General features: G+C 35.0%; 1 protein-coding gene across 1 annotated transcript in view; it reads right to left on the bottom strand.

Moving 5' to 3' along the window:
- Positions 1-16337, bottom strand: part of LOC577132 (quinone oxidoreductase-like protein 1) — a 34194-nt gene that overhangs the window by 15408 nt on the left and 2449 nt on the right. Inside the window, exons 2-9 of the mRNA XM_030995464.1 lie at positions 14482-14632; positions 13733-13846; positions 11574-11707; positions 10011-10122; positions 8820-8921; positions 3008-3150; positions 2350-2455; positions 553-598 (exon numbers count right to left, since the gene is read on the bottom strand). Coding sequence (XP_030851324.1) covers positions 553-598; positions 2350-2455; positions 3008-3150; positions 8820-8921; positions 10011-10122; positions 11574-11707; positions 13733-13846; positions 14482-14632 — 908 coding nt within the window. The remainder of the gene's footprint in view (positions 1-552; positions 599-2349; positions 2456-3007; positions 3151-8819; positions 8922-10010; positions 10123-11573; positions 11708-13732; positions 13847-14481; positions 14633-16337) is intronic.

Below are 16337 nucleotides of genomic sequence, written 5' to 3'. Positions count from 1 at the left end.
TTATATGTTCTTTGTTATTCTGTTATTATATTTGGAAAAATGCAGAAATGAAATCAAATATCACAGATGTGGAATTCTCTACGCATAGCAATCATGAATATCTCTTTTGATGCTTTGGGTAAAAGCTCTGTTGACTTACCTTTTCTCACAGTAGTAATGTATTTTTGTCACAATAAAATGTATTTCGCTATTTAACTGATTCTACCGCAATGCACATAGAGAATTACTTATCAATTACAATGCCATACATTGTACATTAATCATCATTATTATTATCATTGTAACTGGCGTTGTTGTTGTTATTGTCGTTTTCATCGTCATTTTTATCTTTATCGTTATAATTATTTTATTATTATTTTTATTGTTATCATTTATATTATTATTACTACTATTATCATTATCATTAATGTTGTTATTATTATATCATCATTATTATTATTATCAGTTTATTATTGTCATCAATATCGTCATCGTCATCATTGCTTTCATTACTATCATTTTAGTGATTATCATTATTGACAGAAACAATATTTGTAGATTTTTATTTCTTACCTCAATTTTCCCTGTTCTAGCTTCTGCATGATGTCTCTAAGAATGTCTGTAATGCCAAAGCTAAGGAAACATTTCTGGAAAAGAACTGAATACAGAGACGCCAAGTTCAAAGATCGGCAATGCGTGACATTTTCATGATTCGGCGCGCAAGCGCGTGCGAGGGTATTACACGTATAAGGTATAGCGTTTTTTCAAAATCTAGCGCGCGCGTCGTGCGTAAGAGCATTTTCAGACACTCGAAATGCGTGATGTCACGCCTAATGTGTGATACTTCGTAGCTCTGTGAATACATAAGAGGTCTAGAGGCTTAGCTCCATCAAAATATGTTTTAAATTTGTTCAGAAAACAATTCAAATTTAAGAGACAGATTGAATTCAACTTCATGTTTATATTTAAAAAGAAATGTATGATCACGAATCAAATGTTCCCGGCAACGATGGAAACATTTTGTCTCTAGATGTGAGTGAAATATTTTTTTTTTCTTGATAAATGAACCTTCAAATTGTTTTGCTGGTATGCAATAAACAAAGCAGCTACATGTAGACTCATTTATGAATGAAAGATTCCCTGCAAAAATGAAAAAAAAGTCTTCATAATGGTATACATCAATCAAATTAGTTACGAGTAATTGCTATTTCTGGGTCTACTTTTCAATTTAATTCAATTTAATTCAATTTTTTTCTCCACGAATGCCAAACATAAGAAAATACATACATACAATACAATAATAGAACACCTACAGTATCTATAAAGCGACTCTACATGTATACACATTTATGAAAAAAGATTCCCTGCAAAAATGGAAAAAGTCTGTCTCTTAAACTTAAACCAAAAATATGAATGAACAATTAACTCTTAAAGCCCATCTATACTAGTCTACAGGAGGGATTAGACCACCCTGCAAGGTCACTGACAGGTGGTTATCTCATCAAATCAGCTCTCAATTAACATAAGACAAAGATGATCATGGGGGACCAATGGTCACCGATTTGTATTGTTTGCTATATAGAGGGAGCAAGTAGCTACAAGTAATACAGTGTGGCTTAAGGTAAATCTACCACAAGAAACCCTACATACTGGGAGATACAGGGTAGGGTGCTTCAGAGGCATCACGACTCCTAGTAAAAAAAAAAAGGGGTACACATGTATCCAACAATGAGAGAAATGGGGGGGGAGGGTGTTTCACAAAGATCCTAAGCTCTGCTTCTAGTTAGTTCCTCGTTTCTCATGCTTTTTCTATTATATTTGTTGTTTCATTGCATATTTTTGTAATATATTTATTCATTGTATTGTTTTGCATGAGAAATAAAATCATTTGAATTTGAATAATAAAATATATTAAAAAGCAAAAATTCAAGTATTTTAGACTTTTCATAAATTCCACATCAAGAACATGAAATCTCCCACGATAATAGAAAGTATGAATGATTTGAATCAACATTTTATGCCTTTTAAAATAACTTTTACAAAATATTTTCAAGGATGCTAACGGCTTTCCATGATTGTTAAGTCCAACTTAGAGATAAACTCAACTTAGGATCTTTGTGAAACACCCCCATGGTGTGATCTAGCGGTAATATCCTAGGTAAGGTCAGCTCTCTGCCTTCGCTTACCAACTGACTCAGACTGACTCCTATTTTGAGATTAAGTCACGTCTTTTGGACGGTGACGTTAAAGGTCGGTCCCAGACATAAATAATCATACATAAATATATCTGATTGATACTTGTGTGTATTAAAGAACATAATCACACAAAAGAACTACTTTTAGACACTGATCTTCAGGCGCAAAGGATACGCAAATATTTGCCAAGCTTGTGAGAAGACAGGGTCCATATGGAGTCGTTGAGGAAACAAACACTAGCACCCTTCAACTGCAGAAGCCTGGAGTCTGGAGGATCCAGCTACATTTACAAGGGGAAGCAAGAGAAGGAGTTTTAAAAATGTTGGCATCATTTGGAACAAACATACAAACAAACAGCAAAAAAAGAAAAGAAAAAAATTAAATAACAACATCATCAAAAATGATAGGTACATGTATACCCTTCAACTGCTTGAGCATCACTTGGAACGGATATATGTTTCCATTATTATTATTATTTATATTCTGCACTATTCCCAGAGCGGCCCAAAGCGTTGACAACAAGAAGAATCCTACAAAAAATGAAAATGAAAACTTACAGAATCCTAAAAATCTGGATCACAAAAAAGAATTGGTTTAAGTCCCTTTTTTGATGAAGAGACAGATGGTGATTGCCTGAGTATTAAAGGTACATGTAGCCTATTCCAATATCTAGATGCAGTTATAGTGAAATGTAGCAATCATTATTAAATTTTGAACAAGATAAATTGAACCTGTATAATAAAGACTGCTCAGGGGAAACAGAAAATGTGGTCATTAAAGCAGGATTGATTGTATGGATTTATATATATATATTTCCGGCAAACAAACTTACTTGTAGATCTCTTTGTGACGTGACCCAACGGCCCCCGACCCCTAGTGCCGAGATGACCTTATGCTTCTCAGGGAGGTCAGTTTTCCTCTTGGATTTGGGGGATTGGCCTGCCTCCTCGTCTATTTCATTGGGGTACATGTTCACTATTGCAGAAATAATTAAAACAAAAATTATTATGGACTAAAATTAATGTTCCTTAAACCTATCTTGAGGACATGCAGACTAGAGCCTTGGTTAGGTAGCATTAAAGGCATCATATAACAATGTTAAATCTAAGATGCATGGCCCTTATTGTTATCAGTGTCTGTGATATGGTGTAATATTGAAGCACTAAAATAAATTGCACTTCAAAGTGATCTTGGTAATCAGAAAGGCTTGTAAAAGTCATGGGATTCCTGACTGACCTAAAGGCATCAGGTCTTTCGTCTTCTGTGCGCATGGCTGATTGTCAACGAAATGGAGTTAAGTCTTTTGTCAACTCTGTTGCTACGGCAGGCAGCCAGTGAAGACGAACTTGTTTTATCAAATTATGGAAATGCAAGCATTACTTTAAACAAACAGAACGTTGTTATTCCTGGCTCATTTTTCCTGATTGAGGTGTCATATGAAAGGGCAGAAAATGAACTTTCTAAAAATATGATTTTCTCTTTGAAATTCAGATACCGCCTGCCAAATAACTTTAAGGTTTCCTCTCTTCAAATTGTTTTTAATCACTTATGCACGAAATATGCATCATATGAGTTGCATCAAATGAAAGAGGAGGATCTAAGCTATATGAATATGTGTTATTTATTAATTATAATTGTGATTAAGTTATGATAAAACGTTGAAATATTTTGGTTTCGTTTTTTCTGGGTCACCCTGTATTATTTCTGTTAAAAGCATTTGTTGACTTTTATTCTCCTTTAATATCAAAATACAGAGGCACGAAAGACGTGTCTGGATCCCCGTCTCGACCGCAAAATTTAGCCAAATCAAGACAATACTGGGTGTATTTACCAGCCCCTATCTCAACAATGTGGTTCGACTTCTGTGTGACAAAAATATGATTTCTGAGAATTATGTCTTTTGTGTTCCTTTTTTTCTTCATCACATCACGCTATGATTTGTACATCATGTGGCAAGCCATATGTCAATAAATCTTTTCTTTTGCTTTAAAAGCAAAAGATAACTTGAATTTGTACAATAAGACCTTTCCAATTGTGTTGACGAGAATGCTTTTCATGTGAGGAGGGCGTGTTCACTTGATCAGGGGGGCATTTCACAAAACTTGTCCTCAGTGACAAATGAGTTTTTGTTATAAGCTACTAAAATCCTTGCTTCTGATTGGTTATCAACAGATTTGTCACTGATTTTTGTCATTTTTCATTGAAAAAAAGCTTTGTGAAACAGCTCCCAGGTAGTCGACACACTTTGTTCACTTCCCTTTGAAACCGTTTTGATTTCAGTCAACATCTGCTCACTGTACTAGTGAACATGGAACATTGAAATCTGGATCAATAGGTCCAGGTGGGCGTTTCACAAAACTTGTCCTCAGTGACAAATGACAGTTTTTATTATAAGCTACTAAAATCCTTGCTTCTGATTGGTTATCAACAGATTTGTCACTGATTTTTGTCATTTTTCATTGAAAAAAAGCTTTGTGAAACGGGTCCCAGGTAGTCGACACACTCTGTTCACTTCCCTTTGAAACCGTTTTGATTTCAGTCAACATCTGCTCACTGTACTAGTGAACATGGAACTCTGGAATCGGGATCAATATACTGTAGGTCAAGGTCTAAATTTGTCCTTCAATATCCTAACATCCATTTGAAATACATGCACTCATCAGCGTTTGCCACCTTGTACCCGGGAGAGAAATGGCAATCAGGGATGATGCCCAAAGCCATGCTGTTTGCAGTTAGTACATTATATACAGACAACATTTGGGCCAGTTTCACAAAGTGGAGATTGAATCAGATTAATTATTTAGAGAGATTTTGCAGGTTCTGTACACAGGGAATAATTTTCCTGGTATCGCATCGCAATTTGCTATGCATTTTTGCATGACTGCTATACAAAATATCTTTTGTGTAGCAATTTTCTTCCATAGAAATGTACAGAATTTCATTTTAAATATTCATCCATCGGCTGAAATTGCTAATCAAAAAATTTGAGGAAAATTATTCCCTGGTACAGTGGAGAAGGGGAGGGGCAAACCCTTTCCCAGGATTTTGTTCCCTCTTTGTAAATTGAATAATCAAACTAATAGTGGATAATGCATTTTATTAGCACATGCACATGGCACAACAAAAAAATTGGAAACAACTAGTCCGTTAATTCCTCAGTTTCCTTGTTATGCAACAAATTCCTCTCATGAAATCAGTAAGAACTTGAAGCATATTACATATACTGTTTGGTTTAACAGAAGCTAAAAAGACAACTAACAGTGCTTAACAAGGGAATTGATAAGATCACGCTGGGTGCAGCCTGCAACCTCATGGTACTTGGTTGCATGGTTGCCATCAAAATTCATCAAAATTGCAGCCTATAAGCATTCCTGCAGATTGTATAATTTCCCACTTTTCTGTGGCATACTGGTATGTGGGAAGTCTGTAATAAAGTTTCTTTCTGCTGCAGACTGTTCCTGTGTCATACTGGTATGTGGGAAGTCTGCTGCAAAGTTTCTTTCTGCCGCATACTTACATGTATGCATACTCTTTACTTTCCTATGGGATCTCTTCTCCTAGATCATATTGAGAGTGGGCCAGAAACATCCATCATCACTTTAATACATGTGATATGTATAAGTTATACCCTCTCAGTTAGTACATTATTTTGCTGATTTATTCAAATAAAAAAATAAAAAAACGATTCAGCTTCCATTCTTTTTATATTCAATGTACCATTTCATATTTTATAAATCATGTCGATCTACATGTAAATAAAATTACCAATATTTTGATCTTTAGAAATGAAATTACATGTATATTTTTCTAGGTCAAAGCGAGCCTCCATGATATCTATGTTTTATGAAAAAATACACTTTTCGTTTATTTTTTCCAGTAATTTCTCAATCTACTCAAATATCGTAGAAAATATGTTTCTCTTTGTGTAAATTTCGAGGTCACATTTCATACTGTCCTTCTTTTGCAAAAGTGGAAAATAAAATCAATCAAACAAACAAACATCAAAAGGCATTTAAAGATCATTGAGTGGTTACCTTAAGTGCCCATCAATGCTAAAAGGCATTATATATTATATCAATGCAAAAATACCTTCATTCAGTTATATATCTCTTGCACATTTTGGTAGTAATAAATCTCATCTTTCAGTATACCTGCACTTAAGGTTGAGGTTTCCTTTAAGCTAGCTTCCATCGGGTTATATCTGAACGTGGCCCTTTATTAGTATGGGGCCCTGAAGTCACCACACAAAGCGATTTGAACCAAATATAGACTAGCAGCAATACCGTTATTTACCAGGTACATTTACATACATGCCAACATTTGAAAATCAGAAATCTGTACAAATTATGCTATTTAAAAAAAAAGAGGAACAATCCTAACTCTCCTATTCAATACTACAGACAAATTTGTACAGGAAGAGGAACACCTGCATTAAAATGATAATTATCTTCTCCCAAAAAGAGGAATGTTCCTCTTTAATCTGAACAGTTGGCATGTATGCATTTAGATAAACATCTGGGAGGGTTTTATATGTGGGTTAAATATTGCTTTGTGCATGCAATCCTTTTTCATCTCCTCCAATACTTTCAAGTCTTTGCAATAAGATTTTTTTTCCATGCAGCCTAAAAAGCATTTTACTTATTGGTTTACAGGATACTTTTAATCCACTTCAAAATACCAGTTGAGTGGCTTCAAACACACACACACACACACAAAACAAAATCACCAGAAAAAATACAAACAAACCGCAAACAAACCCCAAACAAACATACAATTCATTTTTCCTCTAACAAACTATGTGGGCCTTGAAATATGAACATGAACCTCAACCATATCTGGGTTGAAAACCTCATTGCGAACTGCACGTAATCGAAATGCTTACAAACATATAAAATATTATATATGTTACTCATACACAAAAGGGGGATGTGGAAATTCGAATGACCTTGTCAAAAAATGCCCTTCGGCAATGTTTTGCTTGCAATATAAAACAAAATTTGAAATGGCTTGCATCTGGTTCTATGATCCTATTCAGTTTATAGCCGCAGGCAGGATATCAGTAAACTTAAAAATAAAGTTGAGTTCTGGTCATGCGATTACATTGTGAAAGAAACGTTGCGGAATTGATCAGAAAAGGTTGATCATCTAGCAAATAAGTATCGATGTGTACTGCAAGGTTCTGTAATCATCAAAATGATAAGAAATTTGACCCAGTCCTGGTACAAGCACTGTACACAGAAAGATGTATATGAGACTACACGAACATTGCATAAAAATCTGTCCTGATTTTTATGATGATACATGCCATATTTGGAATATTAAGGCATTAATTGAAGAGCTATGCTTTTCAGGGAACATTTTTTATCTGATGTTCTTCCATACTTGCATAATACAATGATAATGCTCACAAATTAATTTTCACCTTTTCCCAGAACTCAACCTTCTCTTTAAGTGTACTAAAGAGACTTTAATAACATTGATGGTCTGATGGTTTCTTTGTTCGCACGTTTCGGGGCCTCATGATGTACAAGCACAATAGAGGCCCTGGCCTATTATCTACTTTTGTACTCATGATTTGTAATGTTTTTTATGATGCCAGATAAACTGAATTGAATTGTAAAGGTCTGCCCCTATATTATGATATTTAAAAAAAACACATTATATAACTTGCAAAGTTCAAGACCCTCTTAATATTTTTGTTCAATAAACAAAATTTGTTTTTGGAAGCTACCTGTATATATATATACAGTGCATCCCAGAAAAAACGAAACCGAGAATTATCGATGTTTTATCATAACTTAATAGCAATTATGATAATGACACATATTTGTAAAGCTTAAAACCTCCTCTTTCATTTGATGCAACTCATATGATGCATATTTCACGCATGAGTGATAAAAAACAATTTGAAGAGAGGAAACCAAAAAGTCATTTGGCGGGCGGTATCTGAATCTCAAAGAGAAAATCACATTTCTAGAAAGTTCAATTTCTGCCCTTTCATATGACACCTGGGGGGGGGGGGGGGGGGGGGGGGGTAAGGTCACTTTTTTTTTTTAAATTGAGGGGGGGGGGGTTTCCTCCAAAACAGACACATAAAACAAAATTGAGGGGGGGTTAACCCCCCCCCCCCCCCTGCGTACGTGCCTGTGTAGATCATAGACCAATTTACAAATGGTCCTAGACAAGTATACACCTTTTCGATGATGAATACTGTAGTTTGAAATTCTCTTTCAGAACTACTCTACAGAGGAAAACCAACAGTAATACAGAACTACATTTTTCAACTTTTGTGATCTGCTCCCTTTCTTCTCAATCTTGATCATTCCTTTCCCTTTCCATTTTCAATTGCACCTCATTTACTATAGTGTACAAACACCAAAAACTAAAACTCCAAATAGTCTCATCTAAATGTTTACTTTATTAAATCTTTGATCATCATCTTTTACCTTTTCTTTCCTTCTTCTTTATATTTTTTTCCTTTATTCATCGAGTAAGCAGGGTTTTTGTTGACAATAGAATATTCAACAGCCTTTTCAGTAATGCTTCGGAAAGCCTGCATTTGTGAAAATTAGGAAAATAGTCTACTACGTTCTACTACACTAGCCCCACTACTACTCCTACTTCTACTACTATATGTTTCATACCTCCATTATCCAAGATGCAATCCACCCCAAGACCACCGGTATCCTCTAAGCATTCATTGAGGACGGCAAACCTCTTACTTTCACTGGTATCTATCACATGTGCTGTAGAGAAATGAGTAGAGAAAGGGTTGAAAAAGATGGTGATAATAATGAAAACAAAGGTAATATAAGGAGAGAAAACACAAGAGAGTGCATGCACTGTGGTGGTATTAATGTAAAGATGGTGGGTCCAGGTAAAAATAATAATAATAATAGTTCAGTTCTTGTATAACGCATAATACGTTATGATATAACATCTCTATGCGCTTCCAAAGAGGAAACAAATGAAGATAGTAAAAGATGGAGATGAAGAGGGAGAGAAGAAAGGGAAAGAGAATGAAAGATGAACAGAGAAACTCTGAAAAACAGAAGAGAGAGAGAGAGAGAGAGAGAGAGAGAGAGAGCAAGAATGACAGAAAGGTAAAGATTGGAGTGAGAGAGTAATTCGGGTTAATTCCTAAAACAAATAATACATTTATTCAAATAAAGATATCTTTTGAAAGTGATTAGCAAAAAGCAAGGAAGGTCTTTGTAATTCAAGTTCAAGTTTTATTTCCACATCTGATTTAAAAAAAATAAAAGTACAATTTCTATGCATTATATACAATAATAAACCTTAAAATGAAACATCTTCAAATGAAATCATAATGTGGTGGGAAAAACAGAGGCCAATGGCCTATCAAGGTTATTCCCAAAGATAATACAATTTACATAAAAAGTTTCTTAAATATATAAAAACAAGATAGAAGTACAAAGATTAAAATGCCACAATACATCAACATATAGAATTAAATTGAATTGGTTTATTATTAAACATGACATGCAGCTCAAGGCCAATATTGTATGTTTTACTATACAGCAATCAGATATTTACAATGTAATAAAACAGTGTCGAAATACAAAAGCAATATTACAAAATAACAATGGGAACATCACACAGCAATATCATAAAAGATTCAGGAAAATGTATTGAAGATGCAGATAAGTAACCACTAAAACATTCAAGGATAAATTAAATATTCAAAGAAAATTAAATGAGCGTATGTTCAGGAACATTAGGCTTATTACAAATTCAACTAAGCATATGTTCAGAAAATGAATTCAATTGAGCATATGTTCAGGAACTTTAGGTAATGTTCAAGAAAATCTTACCAAGTTCAGGTTTCATGTTCTCAAGTAATGATCTTTCCTCTTCTGATGACATGGTAGTGATGACCTTTGCACCCCAACCCTGGGCCAACTGAATGCCCATGTAGCCTGCAGGCTAGAAAGAGAGAGATGGAGAGATTGGGAGAGAGAGAGAGAGATGGAGACAAAACATCAAGAGTGTGTATTTTAGTATCCTATAATTCCTTTCATTATGGTACTATTAAAAGCAAATAATTAGATGGTGGAACATTTTGCACAAAAAATTCAATGATGAAAAATGTGTCAATGTATTTATATCAGGAACTCAGAATATGGGCGATTCCATAAATTGTGAGACCTGCAAACAATTTTAAAATAATTTTTTTTGTCTCCGTCTTTTATGCTTAAGAAAGTTGAAATTGGGATTACATTGTCTAGATAGAATAGTGGAATTTCTGTCTACCAGTAATTTTATCCTTGCATGTCCCCCCCCCCCCCCCCCCATCCCCCCCCCCCCTCCCCCTTCTTCATGGAAAATCATGGTGTGACGCTTGGCGGGAGGTGCTCGGGCCTTGCACGGGTGGCCGAGTTTGCCTGTCCGGGGGCTCACCCGGAGCGTGTATGCGTTGGTTCAAGTAGGTATTAACAATGTATTGAGACGGTATACATGTGTATATTATGTAAATTGATATACGGAAATGCTTTTTAATAGAATCCCCCCATGTATATGTTATGGCTTCTGTAAATGTATGTTTACTTTAAGGGTTTGTCCAATGTTTTCTATTTATATATTTTGTATTTTTTATATTTTTCTTATATATTATACTTTTTGAATATGTAATTTGATAGTATTTTAAACTCTGGCCCACGATATATATATTCCTTTGACCTTTAAAAAAAAGAAATTCTCATTACGCAATGTCAAATTATCGATGATCTTCTTCATCATATTTTGTAGGGAACCTATTCTTTACTAGCTTTGCATTTTATTAGGTTTTCGTCATATTTCACTCATCAAACAAATATACTTGTCTTCTCGTAAAAGCTGTTAAATACATGTAACTCGATCAATAACTACCGTACGTTTGTTAAATGTATCTAATTTCCTTTTATGTGATTATAATTTACAAAGAACTGTTTTACATTGTAACATTTGTATCATGTGAAATGTGGGAGACAATAAACTGATGAGTAAATCTCTTCTCTACTCAACTTTCGCAAGCCTGGTCGTTCTGATCTGGTTCTGCCAATATATCAACTCTGATCATCCCTAAAACCAGACGATCATGGGGAGATCGAGCATTACATTGCCTCAGCAGCTCCCCGATTGAGGGACAGTCTCCCTAATACATTTAAGGACTGTAAATCAGTAGATCATTTCAAGGCCAGTCTGAAAACTTATCTAATGGCCAACTTTAACTAATATCAACTTTTTTACCATGTATAATGTAATGTAAGCATAACTGTGCCTAAGTATAGTTTATATGTAGCTCATTGTAAGCACCTTGAGCACCCTCTGGGTGGATATGTTGGGCATTATAAATGTCTTTATTATTATTATTATTATTAAATTCGGTGCCATCTTACCCGAGCACCGTCCATGATAAGAATGGTCTCTCCCCCTTCGAGGTGGCCCAGGTATCTCAGAGCAGTGTACATCTTCATCCCTTCACCAATACAGCTAGCAGCATCCCTATAGCTCACCTTCCCAGGTTTTATCACTGCACGAAAAACAAAATAGAGAAGTTCAAAAAGATATTATATAGTGAGAATTGAGGCAATGACAATAACAAAACAAGTTAGCAGCATCCCTATAGCTCACCTTCACAGGTTGTATCACTGCAAGAAACAATATAGATGTTCAAAAAAATATTATTTAGTAAGAATTATGGTCATGACAATAACAAAACAAGCTAGCAGCATCCCTATAGCTCACCTTCACAGGTTGTATCACTGCAAGAAATAAAAAAGTTCAACAAAATATTATACAGTACGAATTATGGCAATGATAATTTTAAAAAAAAGATAATTATAAGTGGTGTCAATCTTCAATCTGTTGGTACCTCACAGCAGTATACATGTTCATCCCTTCATCAATACAGCTAAAGCAGCATCTCTATAGCTCACCTTCTCAAATTTTATCCTCTCCTATTCGCTCTGTACGGAAAATGTCATCAACTTTCAATTTCTTACTTATTGATGACATAATAGATTTTTGTTCATATATAAGGGGAATTTCTGATTGAACACCTTCTCTTACGGGAAAATATAAGTTTTGAACTTGTCCAGTACAGGGCAAATGGGAGGGGAGGTCGCAAGATATGTCACAGAGTCAGTTGCCAAATTGTGTTTGATTGATCGCCCCTTCATAATTGTCTTGTATCTAATCGGTGTTTGCTCAAACTTTTACTGACCTGTTTCTTTTTAATGTTCTGCTTCTATCAAAACCATTTTTATATCAGGGTAGACTTCCCCTTTAATGTTACCGATTATCACTAAACAAACAAGTCATAAAAACCAGAACCAGAACCCGAGTTAAGAGTCCTTGAAAATGACATACAATGGACGCATTCATGTTGGGTGCATTTACCCAAATATAGGTCCCCTGGAGTCTCGTTAAGAAGTGAAATGGAAAACTGGTAACATTATAAAAAAAAAAACTATTTAAGGTACTATGTCCCATTTGTAGGGCAAAAAATGAAAAGGTTAAATTCCAATAGCATTTGAAAGTTCCCACAAAACAAAAGGGAATGAAAATGCATTTTTGTGGGAAAATAACAACTGTTAGTCGTCGAATCGAATTTAGCGATCGCGGTCGTTTAATTTAAATAGTCTGATTTTCAGACCTTGGTATCGAATGGTTGTACGTTTTGTGCTGTGCAAAGATTAAATCAGTTTAATCTTGGCCATTACAAGAGGTGGGTTATTGATGAGGACAAATGCTCATGTACCCTTTACAACTCCTTTTATGTATGTTGTTACCAAAGAAAAAAGAAGTCAGCCAGTCAGACAATAGTGTCGGACAGTGAAGTCTTGAAAGTAAACAGGTTTCCTTGCATAATTTGAATACTAGGACAATGCTTACGTTTTAATTTCACGAATAGGACATACGTGACATATTCATAATTCCTGCAAAGTCCTACAGAATTTGATGTTGGCTGCAAAAGGGATACAATACCTTTAAAGATGCTGCAGCAAAATAAAACCGATGCCCAAAGTAAAATGCATTCTTTGCAACAACACAAGGATCATAGAGCACCCATCGGAGCATTTGTTAATGGCACGCAGACCTTCTAAAATCATGGTTTGTGTTTTGTCATGGCGGTATTTTTAACAGTTTACAGTTTCATGCCCACAAGGGATTTGTTTATTATGGTGCACCACAGATGATACGTATCATCTTTGAACAAACAAGTCGTAAAACCATATCTCATCATTATCTGTCCCTCATGCAGTGAAATACAATGTGCGCATTTTGCCCATAGGCAGAATTAGAATTGATTTGAAAAAAATGAAGCATGAACTGAATGATAACTGCAGAGATGCCACCGTTAGAGATAAACCTGATGACTTCATGAAAGTATGTGTCCATCAAGTAGGTCTTCAAGTCAATGTACATGTAATTGTTCATCTAGCTGAAGTTCTGCTCCAAAACTGGAGCAGTGCCGGTGATGATTATTGAAGCGTACCTATAACAGACTGAGAAAAACAAATTCTCCACTCAAGGACATATCAGCTCTACTTACCTAGATAATTCTCATTGACGATGCAGTACTCTGCACATCCGGATAAGGGTGTGTCCATTGGTAGGATCCCTACAACATCATCTCCAACAGTAAACCTGGTAGCTGCAGATCCAACTGAGAAAGAGAACAGATAGTCATGGTCATTTTACAGCCAACAATGTTGAGTGGCCAACTCCCCTTAAAGGGCTTACTTTGAATCATTGGGTCAGATGCTCTCTCATGAAATGTAGGGGGTAATGTTTGCGAAATAAACAAATGGTCAGGTCCAATTCAACCCACATTTTGTGAAAAGCCTGTGGCAAATCTACAAAAGGTTGTGTCATCTTCCACTTTCGTTTCACGAAAGGTCGCAACCACCCGACCAGACGCGATAACCTGATGAATCGAAGTAAGCCCTTTAAAGACTACGATGTGTATTCTTGAAAGACAGCTATAAACTTTAGACCAGCTTTAAGGTCTCATCATGACACTGACGATAATTATGACATTATTTGATCTAAGCAACAAAAATGTACTAAAGCTGAGAGAATCGATACTGAAGGCTCATCAGCAATACATGTACATGTAGCTACCATATTGGTTGTGAAGATCATTTAAAGTGCAAGATAATTGCAAACCATGCATTAATTCCAATCAAATATTCAATAAAACCTATTATGTGTTTTATTTAACGAAATTGCATATAATCTATGCTCAACCCCAATACATTCTTTGCTATCTTTCAGTCGAAGTTGGTATATTTGTTCTACCTTTTGTAACAATACCAGCTATCTGGACACCACATGGTATCTCTTGTCTTGACTGTCCCATGGCTTGCAGAAGTTCTACATCAACGTCCGAGAGGCCACAAGCCTTGATTCTGACCAGGACCTCTGATCCTCCTGGCTCTGGAATTGATTCCTGATAGGAATATAATTTATACACACAAACATAGTTAAAAAGGTATAGTCTTGAAAATAAACATTTGCAAAGAAACCAAGTTAATTTGCAGAGAATGCAACCTATATGCTTTTCAGTTTCTATAGGTTCCTGCACTTTTCACAGTTTTGTGCTTTTCTTGTCTGGGTTTCCTTTAAATACAGTCAAACCTGTCTATAGCGACCACCCAAGGGAAACACAAAAAGTGGCATTTGTGGACAGGTGGTCTTTGCAGACAGGTTCCTTTAGTACATGTTTTAATGAGAAACCATTTTCAAGGGAAACAAAAAATGTGGCCTTTGTAGACAGGTGGTCACTAAAGCAGGTTTGACTGTAGTTGTCAAACAAATTGGATGATATGTTATGTTGTAGTCTGAATAATTTATCAATTAGTATAATGATTTTTTAAAAATTATGAAACAATATGTATTTTATGGTTTTTTTGTATTGTATCTGAATGTGAAATGTGAAACCAATAAACTAAATCTCAAGAAGGCAACAGCAGGATACACCACCACACAAGTTACCCTAACCTCTACTCCAACCCTGGGCCCAACCTGAACCTTAACCCTAATACTAATCTGACCCCTGACCCTGACTATGACCCTAATACTGATGCATGGTGGGATATTCAGTTAAGCCTTTAAAAGCTACCAATCTACGATTCTTACCAAACTAATTTGAAAGATAATATGAATGAGCAATCCCCTGTCTTTATAGGTCATTCACACGCAAGAAAAGTGACAAATGAAATTGCAAATTGCAAAAGAGGATATATGATACTGGTACAGTATAAGACCACCTGTCTATAATGACCAAATATTTTCTTTGAACAGTCATTTGTATTCAAGTCTGTCTTTCAGTGACAGAAACATATTCTTTATAGACTAATTTCAGAATTTGAATTTCAAAACTTGGTCCAAAGATGGCGCTATTCATGAAAAGTGACTGACAAGTTTGTTTGTTTGTGTGATTGATTTTATTTCTGAGTTCAAAAAGATACAAATACAAATTCAAATTCAAAGTACAACCAGAACGTCAATGACGTAGCACTCATCCGCATCTTGCAACAACAAATATCATACAGTAAATGTTGTACACTTTTGAACTGGTCAAAAAATAAAAATTTGATCCCCTGGAAGGGACAAAAATTTGATGCATTTTTGTTATTTTTGGAATAAATTAGAATAAATGTTTATGAAATGAAAAAAAAAAGAAAAAAAAAAGACCTTTTCATGACTTTAAAATTAATAATATTGCTCTTAGACCAATATTATTAATTTCAAAGTCATGAAAAGACACTAAATATCAACAAACATGGTCTACAACAACTCCACATGACAAAATAATCCCAGCTATGATTTTTTTTTAAAGCATTTGATAGCCAAAAACTTGAAAATTTTCTGCCGATTTTTTTCTGATCATTTTAATTGATCGGCGATCAGAAATTATTATCCGATCACCCCTGAATCAGTTTTGTTCTTGAGATGGGCACCCCCCGGATATTTTCGTTTGATAGTTTATAAAAATACACCAATATATTATTCTTAGAAAAATACGATGTAATGAAGTTTGTGTCCAATGTTTTAGGTGTCAGTTGATAATCAAATGACAAAACTTCAACATTCCAAACGTTAAAAAAACATGTTTTAAACTATTCATTTTACACATTTGAAGATCTCGAAAG

This window comes from Strongylocentrotus purpuratus, unplaced genomic scaffold (assembly GCF_000002235.5).
Source record: "Strongylocentrotus purpuratus isolate Spur 01 unplaced genomic scaffold, Spur_5.0 spur5_scaffold_21, whole genome shotgun sequence".
NCBI lineage: Eukaryota > Metazoa > Echinodermata > Echinoidea > Camarodonta > Strongylocentrotidae > Strongylocentrotus > Strongylocentrotus purpuratus.
Note: the sequence above shows the minus strand (reverse complement) of the source record. Positions and strands in the feature narration are given on the sequence as shown.